At 43.7% G+C, this 20,498-nt stretch overlaps 1 protein-coding gene across 1 annotated transcript in view; it reads right to left on the reverse strand.

Moving 5' to 3' along the window:
* Window positions 1-4,212: 4,212 nt before the first annotated feature.
* SGO1 (shugoshin 1) overlaps window positions 4,213-20,498 on the reverse strand; it is a 143,600-nt gene continuing 127,314 nt past the window's right edge. Inside the window, exons 9-10 of the mRNA XM_053714222.1 lie at window positions 4,624-4,816; window positions 4,213-4,467 (exon numbers count right to left, since the gene is read on the reverse strand). Coding sequence (XP_053570197.1) covers window positions 4,329-4,467; window positions 4,624-4,816 — 332 coding nt within the window. The 3' untranslated portion in view covers window positions 4,213-4,328. The remainder of the gene's footprint in view (window positions 4,468-4,623; window positions 4,817-20,498) is intronic.

Consider the following 20,498-nt stretch of genomic DNA (forward strand, 5'->3'; position numbering starts at 1 on the left):
GAAGCGCCACGAACTGGTAATGCTTGTCCAGGAATGCGAACCTTAGGAACCGATGATGTTCCTTGTGGATAGGAATATGTAGATACGCATCCTTTAAATCCACCGTGGTCAAGAATTGACCTTCCTGGATGGAAGGATTGTTCGAATGGTTTCCATTTTGGACGATGGAACCTTGAGAAACTTGTTTAGGATCTTGAGATCTAAGATTGGTCTGAACGTTCCCTCTTTTTTGGGAACTACGAACAGATTGGGGTAGAACCCCATCCCTTGTTCTTTTAATGGAACAGGATGAATCACCTCCAGAAGATAACCTTGGGAGACTATTTCTAGCGCCCAAGGATCCAGAACATCTCTTGCCCAAGCCTGAGTGAAGAGAGAGAGTCTGCCCCCCACCAAATCCGGTCCCGGATCGGGAGCCCGCATCTCATGCTGTCTTGGGAGCAGTGGCAGGTTTCTTGGCCTGCTTTCCTTTGTTCCAGCCTTGCATTCTCCAGGCTGGATTGGCTGGAGAAGTATTACCCTCCTGCTTAGAGGACGTAGCACTTGGGGCTGGTCCGTTTCTGCGAAAGGGACGAAAATTAGGTTTATTTTTGGCCTTGAAAGACCTATCCTGAGGAAGGGCGTGGCCCTTGCCCCCAGTGATATCAGAGATAATCTCTTTCAAGTCAGGGCCAAACAGTGTTTTCCCCTTGAAAGGAATGTCAAGCAATTTGTTCTTGGAAGACGCATCCGCTGACCAAGATTTTAACCAAAGCGCTCTGCGCGCCACAATAGCAAACCCAGAATTTTTCGCCGCTAACCTAGCCAATTGCAAGGTGGCGTCTAGGGTGAAAGAATTAGCCAATTTAAGAGCACGAATTCTGTCCATAATCTCCTCATAAGAAGAAGAATTACTAATAATCGCCTTTTCTAGCTCATCGAGCCAGAAACACGCGGCTGTAGTGACAGGGACAATGCATGCAATTGGTTGTAGAAGGTAACCTTGCTGAACAAACATCTTTTTTAGCAAACCTTCTAATTTTTTATCCATAGGATCTTGGAAAGTACAACTATCTTCTATGGGTATAGTGGTGCGCTTGTTTAGAGTAGAAACCGCCCCCTCGACCTTGGGGACTGTCTGCCATAAGTCCTTTCTGGGGTCGACTATAGGAAACAATTTTCTTTAAATATAGGGGGAGGTACGAAAGGTATACCGGGCCTGTCCCATTCTTTATTAACAATGTACGCCACCCGCTTGGGTATAGGAAAAGCTTCGGGGGGCCCCGGGGCCTCTAGGAACTAGTCCATTTTACATAGTGTTTCTGGAATGACCAGATAATCACAATCATCCAAATTGGATAACACCTCCTTAAGCAGAGCGCGGAGATGTTCCAACTTAATTTTAAAAGTAATCACATCAGGTTCAGCTTGTTGAGAAATTTTTCCTGAATCTGAAATTTCTCCCTCAGACAAAACCTCCCTGGTTCCCTCAGACTGGTGTAGGGGCCCTTCAGAAACAAAATCATCAGCGTTCTCATGCTCTTCAGTATTTTCTAAAACAGAGCAGTCGCGCTTTCGCTGATAAGTGGGCATATTGGCTAAAATGTTTTTGATAGAATTATCCATTACAGCCGTTAATTGTTGCATAGTAAGGAGTATTGGCGCACTAGATGTACTAGGGGCCTCCTGTATGGGCAAGACTGGTGTAGACGAAGGAGGGGATGATGCAGTACCATGCTTACTCCCCTCACTTGAGGAATCATCTTGGGCATCATTTTTTCTAAATTTTTTATGACATAAATCACATCTATTTAAATGAGAAGGAACCTTGGCTTCCCCACAGTCAGAACATAATCTATCTGGTAGTTCAGACATGTTAAACAGGCATAAACTTGATAACAAAGCACAAAAAACGTTTTAAAATAAAACCGTTACGGTCACTTTAAATTTTAAACTGAACACACTTTATTACTGCAATTGCGAAAAAGTATGAAGGAATTGTCCAAAATTCACCAAAATTTCACCACAGTGTCTTAAAGCCTTAAAAGTATTGCACACCAAATTTGGAAGCTTTAACCCTTAAAATAACGGAACCGGAGCCGTTTTTATATTTAACCCCTTTACAGTCCCTGGAATCTGCTTTGCTGAGACCCAACCAAGCCCAAAAGGGAATACGATACCAAATAATGCCTTCAGAAAGACTTTTCTATGTATCAGAGCTCCACACACATGCAGCTGCATGTCATGCTGTTCTCAAAAACAAGTGCGCCATACCGGCGCGAAAATGAGGCTCTGACTATGATTAGGGAAAGCCCCTATACAATAAGGTGTCTAAAACAGTGCCTGCCGATATTATTTTACAAAAAATACCCAGATTAAATGATTCCTCAAGGCTAAATATGTGTAAATATGATCGATTTAGCCCAGAAAATGTCTACAGTCTTAATAAGCCCTTATTTACTATCTGAATAAAAATGGCTTACCGGATCCCATAGGGAAAATGACAGCTTCCAGCATTACATCGTCTTGTTAGAATGTGTCATACCTCAAGCAGCAAAAGACTGCTCACTGTTCCCCCAACTGAAGTTAATTCCTCTCAACAGTCCTGTGTGGAACAGCCATGGATTTTAGTAACGGTTGCTAAAATCATTTTCCTCATACAAACAGAAATCTTCATCTCTTTTCTGTTTCAGAGTAAATAGTACATACCAGCACTATTTTAAAATAACAAACTCTTGATTGAATAATAAAAACTACAGTTAAACACTAAAAAACTCTAAGCCATCTCCTTGGAGATGTTGCCTGTACAACGGCAAAGAGAATGACTGGGGTACGCGGAGCCTAGGAGGGATCATGTGACCAGCTTTGCTGGGCTCTTTGCCATTTCCTGTTGGGGAAGAGAATATCCCACAAGTAAGGATGACGCCGTGGACCGGACACACCTATGTTGGAGAAAAATATATAACTATTTTTGTTGCAAAAACGGAGCTGCCTCTTTAAGACTCTGCCCCCTGCAATTTATACTAAATATGAAATATAAATCAGGCCCACAATGAACAATATTAGAAAATGAGAATGTTTATTTGTTTGCTATAATATTTCCTCTAGACACCACTACACCACAGCGTTATGCTGTGGTGTCTACCTGACCTCCGATAAGCTGTCTTGCTGTAAAAGAAGTCCGGTTCTACTCAGAACAGCTGTAGGTCATTTAAGGAAGGCAGACACAATATTCAAAAAGAAAGGGCGCCAAGAGAAGGCGTGCATCGCATCTGGGGAAGAGAAGTCCACCTCCTATGACGTCACTGTAGTGACTATGGGCCAATCGGCGAAAAACAGAATGGATCCGTTAACAGCCTGCTATTAACGCAGGAGTAAAATTACCAATTTGGCAAAAGTTTCACCAGCCAAATTGACTATACATAGCCCTCTTGAACTGAGCCACCAAAAAAAAACTGTTAAACCAACAAGTCTCTCACCTAGGTCCCACAGTGCCCTGTCAGCCTGTTAAAATAAATCTTCCTGGCCTCAGGAAGACATATGTCCCAGTAAAAAGGTGCGTTATTCTTAATCAGCTTCGGTGCCAGGTTCTTAAAAAAGAATAAATGGCACTTACCTGCACCTTCTGTCCAACAGGAACACAGCATCATGAAAGGGAGTAAGCCTACTCTGGCATACAGTAGAAGGGCAGCAATATTGTTAGAAAAACGACATGAGGACCTCCCCACAAGTTCCTAACTGCTTTAAAGCTACCACAGCCCTCCTGAATAGACTAACGTGGAGTACAGCTAAACCCAACATGACAGAGAAGATCAAAGCAAACCTCTTGATAGAAGAATCTTGTACAGACACCTAAAATGTTCACCTCCTCCTTGCACCTAAGGCAAAGAGAATGACTGGGGTTTGTGGGAAGGGAAGTGATACTTAACAGCTTTGCTGTGGATCTCTTTGCCTCCTCCTGCTGGCCAGGAGTGATATTACCAACAGTAAATTGATGATCCTGTGGACTCACTATGTCATAAGAAAGAAAGGTATACTACAAGGTTTAGAGACTTCATATATTTTATGCTGGTTTGATACCCAAAATATTAGGGGGGAAATGAACTGAAGAAATCCAAAGTGTGAACAAAAAAATATATATTTGCACATTAACGAAAACAATTTACATTTAAAATATTTACAATTTTACAATTTATATAAGCACATTAAATAAAAATCTTTAGGAGAAAAATATTTACAAAATCATCTTTAATATAATGAAGTCATAAAAACATCTCTTAAAATTGGCAAACCAAGATAATGGTTAAGAAAGTCAGAACAATTCACAATGCTGTATATTTATTTTGTACTTAACGGCAGCCTACAAATGCCTCATTATATTTTGCAAGTGACTGCCTCTTAAATGACTTGCGCTTTGCATCCTTCTGCTTAAAAATTGGAGAATGTAAAAATTCTGTATCAGTAAAAGGATCTCCTCTTCTAAGTTTGCTGTAAAGAGAGAGGGAAAAAAAAAATATATTAAATCTAAAAATATATTTATATGTAGAGAAGACACCAAACACTACACATAATCCGTAACAAAATTTCACTTTCATCTTTAGTAAATTAAAGAATTAAACAATTAATGAAATCATGTATAGCTACCTGCAAAGCTTTGGCTCTGCATAATTAACAGTAACTGTGCACCGGCGTTTCCGTATCGGAGTTCCAGATGTCCTACATTCATTCCCATTAAAAAATGGGTATGAAAGTTTTCTAGAGTCTATGATGGCAGAGGATCCAGATAGGTTTGTAACATCAGACAAGCTGAGGCGTGGAGATGGTGGGGCAGGATCACCTGAGAATGAAAGATCTTTAAATGACAATCTAATTTTTTTCCCTCTATGCACTTATTTAAAATAAACAATTGCAGTAAACAATTAAACTGTAGAGTATGTCTCATGTCTGCATGGAGAACAAAAACTTCCAGGCTTCAGAGGGCCTCCTAGATCTACACTAACTCTACCCTTTCCAGCCAGCATTTATTCACTTATAAGCTAGAACTAAAAGGGGGACACAAGTACAAAAAGAAAAAATAACTCTAAAATGTTAGAATATTTGATTGCTGCAATACTGCCTGCATATATGTGTTTAATCCTGCAAATGTGTTAAAAACATAGTTTATAGTTAAAGTCTGCTCCAGAGCCGCAATGCACTACTGAGATCTAACTTTACTCATCTGGTGAGCCAATGACAAGAAACACTTGTACATAACCAACAAACACCAGCTAGGTCCCAGTAGTGCATTGCTTCTCTGAAGCGGACTTAAAATGTTGTGTAAACCGGGTTAACCCTTTGATGACTGGGTTACTTTGTCTACATTGAAACAACGTTCCGATGTAAACAAATTGAAATCCCGCAATCGTGAGATTTCAATGATGGGATCGGTTCAGGGGGGCATCCATATGACGCTAGGCACACCCTCCAGACCGCAATCGCATACAGGAAGCGCCGTTGGCTTCAGGACAGCCAAATGGCTAGGACGTTCTATTCTGTCCTAACTGCGCTAAAACCTGGCGCGGTTAGGACAGAATAGAATGCCATAACGGCCTTAAAATGTCAAAAATAATTTATGCTTACCTGATAATTTCATTTCCATTGTGGGGAGGAGAGTCCACGGCTTCATTCATTACTTATGGGAATTAAGAACCTGGCCACAAGGAGGAGGCAGACCCCCCCAGCCAAAGGCTTAAATACCTCCCCCACTCCCCTCATCCCCCAGTCATTCTGCCGAGGGAACAAGGAACAGTAGGAGAAATATCAGGGTAGAACCTTTCTTCCAAAAACAGCTTCTGCAGAAGCAAAGACGTCAAATTTGTAAAACTTGAGCCATAATCCTGAGGGGGCTTGTGTCCCGCCGTCTCATAGGCGAGGCGTATCAGGGTCCTCAGCTAAAAAGACAAAGTAGCAGCAGAGGCCGCTGACCCCTGCACTTCCCTGAATAGACTACAAAAAGAGTTAGATTGTCTGAAATCCTTAGTCACCTGAAGATAGAACTTCAAGGCACGAACCACATCCAGATTATGAAGAAGCCTCTCCTTCGAAGAAGAGGGGCTAGGACACAAAGAAGGAACAACTATTTCCTGATTGATGTTACGGTCAGACACCACCTTGGGAAGAAATCTCAAGCCAGTGCGAAGAACAGCCTTATTTGTGTGAAACACCAGATAAGGGGGCTCATGTTGCAAGGCCGCCAGTTCAGAAACTCTGCGGGCTGATGCAATGGCTAACAGGAACAGAACCTTCCAAGACAGTATCTTTATGTCAAGAGAATGCATAGGCTCAAACGGAGCCCTCTGTAAAACTTTAAGAACCAAATTCAAGCTCCACGGGGAAGCAGACTGTCTAAACATAGGCCTGAACAAAGGACTGAATGTCAGGGAGCTCAGCGACTTTCCTATGCAAAAACACTGATAGAGCCGAGATCTGTCCCTTCAAGGAACTAGCGGCAAGATCCTCCTCCAAACCATCTTGGAGAAAGGACAACATCCTGGATACCTTCACCTTGTGCCAAGGATATCCATGTCTCTCACACTAGGACAAGTAAACTCTCCTCACCTTATGGTAGATGCGTCGAGTGACTGGCTTCCTCGTCTGAAATAGAGTATCAATCACGGTTTCAGAAAAACCTCTCTTGGCTAGGACTAAAGTTTCAATCTCCAAAGAAAAGCAAAAAAAGTATGGAGGAGCACAAACCGGGTGGAATGCAAAATGAAAAGGTTTATTGAAACCATGCGCCGTAGCGCGGCATTAGAGTAGACAAAAATACAAATAACAACTGTTCACAAATAAATGTGGTGGAGGGGATAGGATAAACACCCCGGGTTAAACACGGATTACCATAAAATTTGCTGGGACTGAAAATATCTGGTAAACGCGTTTCAGCGTATAGCCTTACTCATTACCTAATCTAAAATAGTACACTGTGCACTATTAAAACCCTCAGCCCAGTTTCTCATTGGTCAGAGGGTACACACCCTCCTCCTTAACCTGACCAATAGATTCATGGTGTTAAACCAGCCCCTTGCTGACAAGTAGAGTAAAAACAGAGTTACAATACAAGCTAGCAAATGAGTGTTACTGCATTAATATCCATACGATAAACAATATAATATAATCTAATAAAGAAACACATTGAAGTATGGTGCTGGAAATATATATATATAGAAGACACAGCAAAAGGGGAAAGAATTTAAGTGAATAAATAAAGGAAGTTGAACAGAGACACGTTCACCTCCGCTAACCTCAGATTAACCCCTGCCAACAAATACTGATTGACAGATAAAGGTAAATCATTCTCGACTATTGATATGTGAATAGATAAATAGACGAAAAAATGAGTGGGTTAAATATTAGGTGAACAAACAAAATATATGTATAGATGTAGACAATATGTACATTTCTCCATGGAGCGTAAACTTCAGTGGGCAGCAGGATCTTCTGTATAGAGAGAATCAAACAGTTAGACCAACGGAAGCTTATTATCAATTCCTGGTGTAATGTAAGCTATATCTTGGCACATCTGTGAACCCTGGAACCCTGGTAGGGGGAGGGACCGGTGTTTAGGGTATATCAACATCCCACAGACCATCACTGGTAAACATATATATAAGAATAATATGTATAAATATCACTAAGTGGGTAGGGGATTGACTGATTTCGGGGTACGGGGGATTAAATTTAGAGAGTTAGTAAGTATAAATGTTAAAGTCATCTCTTAGAAAGGGTACAGGGAGAGAGAAGAGAGTGAAGTAGGGGGGAGGGCAGGTATGTTGACCCTAGATGGTCACCAAAAGTTAATGAGGTCATACTCTGAATTGAGGCCCCCTGGAACCCTAGTTTTGAGATTAAAGATCCAGAAGACCTCCCTCTCCCCCAACATCCGATTTCTGTCTTGTCCCCCCTTTAAAGGAGCTATTCGTTCAATAATGGTCCATGAGAATGTTGAGACATCCTTAGAGTGAAAACCTGAGAAGTGATTTACAAGAGGGGTAGTGAGGACACCTGCTCTAATATCTGCAAGGTGTTCCTTTATGCGTGTTCTGGCCTCTCTCGTAGTGAGTCCTACGTATTGAACAGAGCATGCATCACAACTAATCACATAAATGATGAATGTAGACCTACAATTAAGGCAACAATTTATCTTAAACTCCTGTCCAGTGTTGAGGGAACGGAATGTATCCCCTGTCACTAGTCTCTCACAGGCCACACACGTCCGATGGTGACAACGGAATGTGCCTTTGACACTTAGCCATGACGATGTAACTCCCTCTGTCCTCTTTAATCTGGTTGGAGCTACTAAGTTGCCAATCGATCTATTCTTTCTATAGGAACACCTGATACCCCTTCCCACCACCTCTTGTAGATTGTCATCAGCTGCCAACAGTCCAAAATGTTTACCTACTATCCCACATATGGCCCGGTACTGCCTTGAGTATTCAGTTAAAAAGGTGACCCTTTCCTTGAGACCCTCTCTTTGACCTTTATTCCTGGCTCCAACTTTAGTGGATTCCAAGAGTTTGGTCCTGGGAATGTTTCTCACACTGTTTCTGGCACTGTTTCTGACAGACATCCTGTAGCCTCTATCCTGGAGTCTCTTAGAGAGATCATCCGCTTGGTTCTCATACGTACCAGGCTCACTACAGTTTCTCTTCAGTCGAATAAACGGACCCTTGGCCACCCCCTTGAATACTCCCTGAGGGTGGCAACTGTCAGCGTGCAACAATGAGTTTCCTGAAATGGGCTTTCGATATGTCTCAGAACATATACCCTGGCTAATGGTACCTTTTAAGGTGACATCCAGAAAGTTGATGGTATCATGCTGTATCTCATTCGTAAACTGAATTCCCATGCCCTCATCATCCAAACTATTGATGAAATCTTGGAGATCGGACGTATTGCCCTCCCAAATAAAAAGGAGGTCATCAATAAACCATCCGTACCAAATGATATTCCTTCTGAAGGGATTTCCCTCTCCATAGACGTGGGACAGCTCCCACCAACCCATGAAGAGGTTAGCGTAGGAGGGGGCAAACTTAGCCCCCATGGCCGTCCCACGCCTCTGGAGAAAGAAATCCCCCCCGAACTCAAAATAGTTGTGACTGAGAAGAAATCGAGTGACTTCTAATACAGTCAACAAAATCTGATGTGGTACCGTACTGTCTCTCAAGGAAGAACCGGACCGCCTGTATCCCCTTCTCGTGTGGTATGGAGGTGTAAAGCGATTTAACGTCAGCTGTCAGCCACAAATAGTGTGGCCTCCACTCCACACGAGAGAGGAGATTCAGCACATGCTTTGTGTCCGACAAGTAACTCCACAGAGACCCCACTAAGGGCTGTAGAATGTGGTCTAACCACTCTGACAAATGCTCCAAGAGGGAGCGAATTCCACTCACAATTGGCCTCCCCCGCACATTATCAATGGATTTGTGGACCTTGGGCAAATGATTAAACGTTGCTATTGCAGGATTCGACACCAAAAGATATTCCTGTGTATGAATATCAATATACCCAAGTTCGACCCCATCATCTACTAGGGAGGCCAACTGCTTCTGGAAGCCCCTCGTTGGATCACCTGGCAGACTGATATAGTCGTCAGTGTTTCTTAACTGTCTGTATGCCTCATTTCTGAAATCACTGGTGTTCAGGACCACTATAGTTCCTCCCTTATCAGCGGCCCTGATCACTATATTGTCATTCTTGGCTAGGTTTTCAAGTGCCCTTTTCTGCTTGAGAGTAATATTACACCCCTGACCTCTCCTAGATGAATAATGTAATTTGGTCAGGTCTTGCTCTACCCTCTTCTGGAAAATTTCTAGGGTTCGCCCCCTGCTCTGAATGGGGTAAAATGACGACTTAGATTTGAAAGAAGGGGGAATCACAGTATTCACACCTGGTGAACCTCCCTCCTCTTCAAGTGACTCCAGGGCCCTGATATCACATAATTCCTGGAAATCATATGTTTCCGTCAACCCCCCTTCTCTTGGGCCTAGATTAGAAATGGACACATGGCTCTCATTACTTGCTCCCTCATTTTCATGAAAGAATTTCTTTAGGGTGAGGTTTCGAATAATAGTGTCCTGAATAAATCAAAGTCTGCCGTAGGTACAAATGAAAGACCCAGGCTAAGTACCTCCAGTTCATCATTATTCAGTATTACATCAGATAGGTTCAATACATTGTGTAGTTTCCCCGGCTCCGACCTCTTCTCTGGGGATACCTTCTCTGCTCTTTGTACTGATGTTGTGGTTGATGATCTCCTTGTCCTCCCCCCCCCCTCCGTCTGTTATTGGCGGGGGGATGGAAAAACAGAATTTATGTTTACCTGATAAATTACTTTCTCCAACGGTGTGTCCGGTCCACGGCGTCATCCTTACTTGTGGGATATTCTCTTCCCCAACAGGAAATGGCAAAGAGCCCAGCAAAGCTGGTCACATGATCCCTCCTAGGCTCCGCCTACCCCAGTCATTCGACCGACGTTAAGGAGGAATATTTGCATAGGAGAAACCATATGGTACCGTGGTGACTGTAGTTAAAGAAAATAAATTATCAGACCTGATTAAAAAAACCAGGGCGGGCCGTGGACCGGACACACCGTTGGAGAAAGTAATTTATCAGGTAAACATAAATTCTGTTTTCTCCAACATAGGTGTCCGGTCCACGGCGTCATCCTTACTTGTGGGAACCAATACCAAAGCTTTAGGACACGGATGAAGGGAGGGAGCAAATCAGGTCACCTAAATGGAAGGCACCACGGCTTGCAAAACCTTTCTCCCAAAAATAGCCTCAGAAGAAGCAAAAGTATCAAACTTGTAAAATTTGGTAAAAGTGTGCAGTGAAGACCAAGTCGCTGCCCTACATATCTGATCAACAGAAGCCTCGTTCTTGAAGGCCCATGTGGAAGCCACAGCCCTAGTGGAATGAGCCGTGATTCTTTCGGGAGGCTGCCGTCCGGCAGTCTCGTAATCCAATCTGATGATGCTTTTAATCCAAAAAGAGAGAGAGGTAGAAGTTGCTTTTTGACCTCTCCTTTTACCAGAATAAACAACAAACAAGGAAGATGTTTGTCTAAAATCCTTTGTAGCATCTAAATAGAATTTTAGAGCGCGAACAACATCCAAATTGTGCAACAAACGTTCCTTCTTTGAAACTGGTTTCGGACACAGAGAAGGTACGATAATCTCCTGGTTAATGTTTTTGTTAGAAACAACTTTTGGAAGAAAACCAGGTTTAGTACGTAAAACCACCTTATCTGCATGGAACACCAGATAAGGAGGAGAACACTGCAGAGCAGATAATTCTGAAACTCTTCTAGCAGAAGAAATTGCAACTAAAAACAAAACTTTCCAAGATAATAACTTAATATCAACGGAATGCAAGGGTTCAAACGGAACCCCCTGAAGAACTGAAAGAACTAAATTGAGACTCCAAGGAGGAGTCAAAGGTTTGTAAACAGGCTTAATTCTAACCAGAGCCTGAACAAAGGCTTGAACATCTGGCACAGCGGCCAGCTTTTTGTGAAGTAACACAGACAAGGCAGAAATCTGTCCCTTCAGGGAACTTGCAGATAATCCTTTTTCCAATCCTTCTTGAAGGAAGGATAGAATCCTAGGAATCTTAACCTTGTCCCAAGGGAATCCTTTAGATTCACACCAACAGATATATTTTTTCCAAATTTTGTGGTAAATCTTTCTAGTTACAGGCTTTCTGGCCTGAACAAGAGTATCGATAACAGAATCTGAGAATCCTCGCTTCGATAAGATCAAGCGTTCAATCTCCAAGCAGTCAGCTGGAGTGAAACCAGATTCGGATGTTCGAACGGACCCTGAACAAGAAGGTCTCGTCTCAAAGGTAGCTTCCAAGGAGGAGCCGATGACATATTCACCAGATCTGCGTACCAAGTCCTGCGTGGCCACGCAGGAGCTATCAAGATCACCGACGCCCTCTCCTGATTGATCCTGGCTACCAGCCTGGGGATGAGAGGAAACGGCGGGAACACATAAGCTAGTTTGAAGGTCCAAGGTGCTACTAGTGCATCCACTAGAGCCGCCTTGGGATCCCTGGATCTGGACCCGTAGCAAGGAACTTTGAAGTTCTGACGAGAGGCCATCAGATCCATGTCTGGAATGCCCCACCGCTGAGTGACTTGGGCAAAGATTTCCGGATGGAGTTCCCACTCCCCCGGATGCAATGTCTGACGACATCCGCTTCCCAATTTTCCACTCCTGGGATGTGGATAGCAGACAGGTGGCAGGAGTGAGACTCCGCCCATAGAATGATTTTGGTCACTTCTTCCATCGCCAGGGAACTCCTTGTTCCCCCCTGATGGTTGATGTACGCAACAGTTGTCATGTTGTCTGATTGAAACCGTATGAACTTGGCCCTCGCTAGCTGAGGCCAAGCCTTGAGAGCATTGAATATCGCTCTCAGTTCCAGAATATTTATCGGTAGAAGAGATTCTTCCCGAGACCAAAGACCCTGAGCTTTCAGGGATCCCCAGACCGCGCCCCAGCCCATCAGACTGGCGTCGGTCGTGACAATGACCCACTCTGGTCTGCGGAATGTCATCCCTCGTGACAGGTTGTCCAGGGACAGCCACCAACGGAGTGAGTCTCTGGTCCTCTGATTTACTTGTATCTTCGGAGACAAGTCTGTATAGTCCCCATTCCACTGACTGAGCATGCACAGTTGTAATGGTCTTAGATGAATGCGTGCAAAAGGAACTATGTCCATTGCCGCTACCATCAACCCGATCACTTCCATGCACTGAGCTATGGAAGGAAGAGGAACGGAATGGAGTATCCGACAAGAGTCTAGAAGTTTTGTTTTTCTGGCCTCTGTCAGAAAAATCCTCATTTCTAAGGAGTCTATTATTGTTCCCAAGAAGGGAACCCTTGTTGACGGAGATAGAGAACTCTTTTCCACATTCACTTTCCATCCGTGAGATCTGAGAAAGGCCAGGACAATGTCCGTGTGAGCCTTTGCTTGAGGAAGGGACGACGCTTGAATCAGAATGTCGTCCAAGTAAGGTACTACAGCAATGCCCCTTGGTCTTAGCACAGCTAGAAGGGACCCTAGTACCTTTGTGAAAATCCTTGGAGCAGTGGCTAATCCGAAAGGAAGCGCCACGAACTGGTAATGTTTGTCCAGGAATGCGAACCTCAGGAACCGATGATGTTCCTTGTGGATAGGAATATGTAGATACGCATCCTTTAAATCCACCGTGGTCATGAATTGACCTTCCTGGATGGAAGGAAGAATAGTTCGAATGGTTTCCATCTTGAACGATGGAACCTTGAGAAACTTGTTTAAGATCTTGAGATCTAAGATTGGTCTGAACGTTCCCTCTTTTTTGGGAACTATAAACAGATTGGAGTAGAACCCCATCCCTTGTTCTCTTAATGGAACGGGATGAATCACTCCCATTTTTAACAGGTCTTCTACACAATGTAAGAATGCCTGTCTTTTTATGTGGTCTGAAGACAACTGAGACCTGTGGAACCTCCCCCTTGGGGGAAGTCCCTTGAATTCCAGAAGATAACCTTGGGAGACTATTTCTAGCGCCCAAGGATCCAGAACATCTCTTGCCCAAGCCTGAGCGAAGAGAGAGAGTCTGCCCCCCACCAGATCCGGTCCCGGATCGGGGGCCAACATTTCATGCTGTCTTGGTAGCAGTGGCAGGTTTCTTGGCCTGCTTTCCCTTGTTCCAGCCTTGCATTGGTCTCCAAGCTGGCTTGGCTTGAGAAGTATTACCCTCTTGCTTAGAGGACGTAGCACTTTGGGCTGGTCCGTTTCTACGAAAGGGACGAAAATTAGGTTTATTTTTTGCCTTGAAAGGCCGATCCTGAGGAAGGGCGTGGCCCTTACCCCCAGTGATATCCGAGATAATCTCTTTCAAGTCAGGGCCAAACAGCGTTTTCCCCTTGAAAGGAATGTTAAGTAGCTTGTTCTTGGAAGACGCATCAGCCGACCAAGATTTCAACCAAAGCGCTCTGCGCGCCACAATAGCAAACCCAGAATTCTTAGCCGCTAACCTAGCCAATTGCAAAGTGGCGTCTAGGGTGAAAGAATTAGCCAATTTGAGAGCATTGATTCTGTCCTTAATCTCCTCATAAGGAGGAGAATCACTGTCGACCGCCTTTATCAGCTCATCGAACCAGAAACATGCGGCTGTAGCGACAGGGACAATGCATGAAATTGGTTGTAGAAGGTAACCCTGCTGAACAAACATCTTTTTAAGCAAACCTTCTAATTTTTTATCCATAGGATCTTTGAAAGCACAACTATCCTCTATGGGTATAGTGGTGCGTTTGTTTAAAGTGGAAACCGCTCCCTCGACCTTGGGGACTGTCTGCCATAAGTCCTTTCTGGGGTCGACCATAGGAAACAATTTTTTAAATATGGGGGGAGGGACGAAAGGAATACCGGGCCTTTCCCATTCTTTATTAACAATGTCCGCCACCCGCTTGGGTATAGGAAAAGCTTCTGGGAGCCCCGGCACCTCTAGGAACTTGTCCATTTTACATAGTTTCTCTGGGATGACCAACTTGTCACAATCATCCAGAGTGGATAATACCTCCTTAAGCAGAATGCGGAGATGTTCCAACTTAAATTTAAATGCAATCACATCAGGTTCAGCTTGTTGAGAAATGTTCCCTGAATCAGTAATTTCTCCCTCAGACAAAACCTCCCTGGCCCCATCAGACTGAGTTAGGGGCCCTTCAGAAATATTAATATCAGCGTCGTCATGCTCTTCAGTATCTAAAACAGAGCAGTCGCGCTTACGCTGATAAGTGTTCATTTTGGCTAAAATGTTTTTGACAGAATTATCCATTACAGCCGTTAATTGTTGCATAGTAAGGAGTATTGGCGCGCTAGATGTACTAGGGGCCTCCTGAGTGGGCAAGACTCGTGTAGACGAAGGAGGGAATGATGCAGTACCATGCTTACTCCCCTCACTTGAGGAATCATCTTGGGCATCATTGTCATTGTCACATAAATCACATTTATTTAAATGAATAGGAATTCTGGCTTCCCCACATTCAGAACACAGTCTATCTGGTAGTTCAGACATGTTAAACAGGCATAAACTTGATAACAAGTACAAAAAACGTTTTAAAATAAAACCGTTACTGTCACTTTAAATTTTAAACTGAACACACTTTATTACTGCAAATGCGAAAAAACATGAAGGAATTGTTCAAAATTTACCAAATTTTCACCACAGTGTCTTAAAGCCTTAAAAGTATTGCACACCAAATTTGGAAGCTTTAACCCTTAAAATAACGGAACCGGAGCCGTTTTGAACTTTAACCCCTTTACAGTCCCTGGTATCTGCTTTGCTGAGACCCAACCAAGCCCCAAGGGGAATACGATACCAAATGACGCCTTCAGAAAGTCTTTTCTAAGTATCAGAGCTCCTCTCACATGCGACTGCATGCCATGCCTCTCAAAAACAAGTGCGCAACACCGGCGCGAAAATGAGGCTCTGCCTATGCTTTGGGAAAGCCCCTAAAGAATAAGGTGTCTAAAACAGTGCCTGCCGATATTATTATATCAAAATACCCAGATAAAATGATTCCTCAAGGCTAAATATGTGTTAATAATCAATCTATTTAGCCCAAAAAAAGTCTACAGTCTTAATAAGCCCTTTTTGAAGCCCTTATTTACAATCGTAATAAACATGGCTTACCGGATCCCAGAGGGAAAATGACAGCTTCCAGCATTACATCGTCTTGTTAGAATGTGTCATACCTCAAGCAGCAAGAGACTGCTCACTGTTCCCCCAACTGAAGTTAATTGCTCTCAACAGTCCTGTGTGGAACAGCCATGGATTTTAGTGACGGTTGCTAAAATCATTTTCCTCATACAAACAGAAATCTTCATCTCTTTTCTGTTTCTGAGTAAATAGTACATACCAGCACTATTTCAAAATAACAAACTCTTGATTGAATAATAAAAACTACAGTTAAACACTAAAAAACTCTAAGCCATCTCCGTGGAGATGTTGCCTGTACAACGGCAAAGAGAATGACTGGGGTAGGCGGAGCCTAGGAGGGATCATGTGACCAGCTTTGCTGGGCTCTTTGCCATTTCCTGTTGGGGAAGAGAATATCCCACAAGTAAGGATGACGCCGTGGACCGGACACACCTATGTTGGAGAAAAACCTGTTCCAATCGTGCATTGTCCAGGTCCCTGCTCCCTCCTGGGGCACTGTCTGCACATCGCTGTTCCTCTCTGTAATGTGAGTGCGGTAGGGAGGACTGGGTTTTTAGTATAGGTACCAGTGGTGGTGTTGGACCTTCCTTGGGTCTCACTGCTTGTTCTCTTGGGGGTAATTCCTCCCCTCCTGAGCCTGATCCCTCGTCCCACGATTCCGCTTCGCTCTCATAGAAGTTTACTCTTCTCCTCCTGTTACGCCTCTGCCTGTTTTTCTGTTGGCTGGGGAGAAAGCTGTTTTTATTTTGTTTTTTTCTCAAAGTGTTTCGTTCTTTTCTGTTCCACACATATACACGACAAATCATAATCTGATTGGTCCCTCAGATACTTGCTGTATTTTATTTCCAGTAGCAATACCTTTGCCTCTGCTATAACCCGCTGTAGTGTATTATCAAACTTCAGATACTGGGGTTCCTTGCTCCTATTGTTGAGCTCCCTTTGCACCTCTTTAATCTTTGTTGCCAAATCCTCCAGTGAGCGCTCTTTATACTCCCAGATCAGCTGCATAAGTTTCAGTGAACAGGTAGTAAGATGACTGTTCCATAGTTCAATGAAAACTTTGTCCTCTGTTATGAACGTGGGGTACTTATTGAGCCTAAGACCCCTAGGGATTATGCCCAATTCATGGTACCTTTTCAAGGTTTTAATATCCCAATTCAATTTATCTTCCTTTAGCAACAAAAATTCCAGTTCTTCAAATAGTGCAATTAAGCTATAATTAGACTTGTCTGTAGAAAAAATCTTATGATATTCCAATGGAGCAGTATCCCTTTCTTGGGCAGTCCTTAATGAAAATAAGGATATCGGGGCTTCATCCGTGTTAACCCCTACACTCATGCCCCTACCGTAAAGAGACGTGCACACACACTCAAATAAGTAATGGCAAAAATCAAATACACTTTCAGCGGTTATCGTTGGCTATATATATATATAACACGCGTACATGTGGGGAGTTCCTGTCATTACACCTTCATCCATCCCATCCTCCGATTTCTGTTCTTACGTTCAATCTCCACACAGTCAGCCTCAGAGAATCTAGATTCTGATGTTGAAAAGGACCCTGTTCCAGCAGGTCCCTGCGACAGGGTAATCTCCACGGCAGAGAGGATGACATCTCCACCAGATCCACAAACCACGTCCTCCGCAGCCACGAATGAGCAATCAGAATGGACAACGCTCTCTTCTGCTTTATGCGTACCACTATACAAAGTAGAAGTGGTAACGGAGGAAAAATGAACACATGACTGAACTCCCAAGGTACCGCCAAGGCATCTATCAGATCCGCTTGGGGGTCCCTCAACCTCGATCCGTATCGGAAAGCTTGCACTTTAATCGGGACGCCATAAGATAGATCTGTGTTTGCCTGTCGAGAAAGTGGATCGCTGAAAGCGAACAGCCATGGGTCTCCGCCCACTCCAGAATCTGAGACACCTCCCTCGTTGCAAGGGAGCTCCTCGTACCCCCCTGGTGATTGATATATGCTACCAAGGTAATGTTGTCTTTCTGGGACTCCAGCAAGACAATTTTCCCTGTGCCATCCTGGCACCCCAAACAACTCCCCATCCCATCACAATTTCCCAGGACGGTCTTAAGAAAGATGTCCCCATGGACAACTGGACCGGACGAATCCACCAAGAGAGGAAAGACAGAGTCCGCATCCATGGATATCAGCTGTGACAGATCGGAATGATCGCTGTTCCACTGCCTCAACATGCACAGTTGAAGAGGTCCGATCTTGCAAATGGAATGACGTCTATGCTGGAGACCATGAGCCCAATCACCTCCATACACTGAGCTACTGAGGGACTCCTTGAGGACTGAAGGGCAAGACATGCGGACGCATGAATTTGCATGATTCAGATACAGCATGTAATTTTAAACAACTTTCCAATTTACTTCCATTAAAAAAATGTGCACAGTCTTTTATATTTACAATTTTTGAGTCACCAGATCCTACTGAGCATGTGCAAGAATTCACAGACAATACGTATATGCATTTGTGATTGGCTGATTGCTATCACATGGTACAATGGGAGTGGAAATATACATAACTTTGAAATTTGTTATAAAAAAAAATCTACTACTCATTTGAAGTTCAGTGCTATTGCATTGTCTTGTTATCTTGCATTTGTTGATTATGCAAATCTAATGTGTTGACTGGTCCTTTAAACACTGTAAATCCAGAATCGTGCACTCCTTCTTTGGAACCACGAACAGATTTGAATAGTACCCTATACCCCTTTCTGTATGGGGTACTGGTACGATAACGCCTAGAGATGATAGATCCCTCACACACTCTGGGGAAGGGCCTCTCTCTTTTCCGGCCTTGAAGACAGGTTTGAAACAAGGAATCTGCCCCTGGGCGGAAGGGACCTGAACCCTATCCTGTAACCCTGGACGACAACCTCCAGTACCCAAGGGTCCTTAACATCCTGCAACCAGGTGTCGGAGAAAAACAGAATTTATGTTTACCTGATAAATTACTTTCTCCAACGGTGTGTCCGGTCCACGGCGTCATCCTTACTTGTGGGATATTCTCTTCCCCAACAGGAAATGGCAAAGAGCCCAGCAAAGCTGGTCACATGATCCCTCCTAGGCTCCGCCTACCCCAGTCATTCGACCGACGTTAAGGAGGAATATTTGCATAGGAGAAACCATATGATACCGTGGTGACTGTAGTTAAAGAAAATAAATTATCAGACCTTATTAAAAAACCCGGGCGGGCCGTGGACCGGACACACCGTTGGAGAAAGTAATTTATCAGGTAAACATAAATTCTGTTTTCTCCAACATAGGTGTGTCCGGTCCACGGCGTCATCCTTACTTGTGGGAACCAATACCAAAGCTTTAGGACACGGATGAAGGGAGGGAGCAAATCAGGTCACCTAAATGGAAGGCACCACGGCTTGCAAAACCTTTCTCCCAAAAACAGCCTCAGAAGAAGCAAAAGTATCAAACTTGTAAAATTTGGTAAAAGTGTGCAGTGAAGACCAAGTCGCTGCCCTACATATCTGATCAACAGAAGCCTCGTTCTTGAAGGCCCATGTGGAAGCCACAGCCCTAGTGGAATGAGCTGTGATTCTTTCAGGAGGCTGCCGTCCGGCAGTCTCGTAAGCCAATCTGATGATGCTTTTAATCCAAAAAGAGAGATGAGGTAGAAGTTGCTTTTTGACCTCTCCTTTTACCAGAATAAACAACAAACAAGGAAGATGTTTGTCTAAAATCCTTTGTAGCATCTAAATAGAATTTTAGAGCGCGAACAACATCCAAATTGTGCAACAAACGTTCCTTCTTCGAAACTGGTTTCGGACACAAAGAAGGCACGACTATCTCCTGGTTAATGTTTTTGTTAGAAACAACTTTTGAAAGAAAACCAGGTTTAGTACGTAAAACCACCTTATCTGCATGGAACACCAGATAAGGAGGAGAACACTGCAGAGCAGATAATTCTGAAACTCTTCTGGCAGAAGAAATTGCAACCAAAAACAAAACTTTCCAAGATAATAACTTAATATCAACGGAATGTAAGGGTTCAAACGGAACCCCCTGAAGAACTGAAAGAACTAAGTTGAGACTCCAAGGGGGAGTCAAAGGTTTGTAAACAGGCTTAATTCTAACCAGAGCCTGAACAAAGGCTTGAACATCTGGCACAGCTGCCAGCTTTTTGTGGAGTAACACAGACAAGGCAGAAATCTGTCCCTTCAAGGAACTTGCAGATAATCCTTTCTCCAATCCTTCTTGAAGAAAGGATAGAATCTTAGGAATCTTTACCTTGTCCCAAGGGAATCCTTTAGATTCACACCAACAGATATATTTTTTCCATATTTTGTGGTAAATTTTTCTAGTTACAGGCTTTCTGGCCTGAACAAGAGTATCAATAACAGAATCTGAGAACCCTCGTTTTGATAAGATCAAGCGTTCAATCTCCAAGCAGTAAGCTGGAGTGAGACCAGATTCGGATGTTCGAACGGACCTTGAACAAGAAGGTCTCGTCTCAAAGGTAGCTTCCATGGTGGAGCCGATGACATATTCACCAGATCTGCATACCAAGTCCTGCGTGGCCACACAGGAGCTATCAAGATCACTGACGCCCTCTCCTGATGGATCCTGGCTACCAGCCTGGGGATGAGAGGAAACGGCGGGAATACATAAGCTAGTTTGAAGGTCCAAGGTGCTACTAGTGCATCTACTAGAGTCGCCTTGGGATCCCTGGATCTGGACCCGTAGCAAGGAACCTTGAAGTTCTGACGAGAGGCCATCA

The sequence above is a fragment of the Bombina bombina genome, chromosome 5 (genome assembly GCF_027579735.1).
Source record: "Bombina bombina isolate aBomBom1 chromosome 5, aBomBom1.pri, whole genome shotgun sequence".
NCBI classification, from domain to species: domain Eukaryota; kingdom Metazoa; phylum Chordata; class Amphibia; order Anura; family Bombinatoridae; genus Bombina; species Bombina bombina.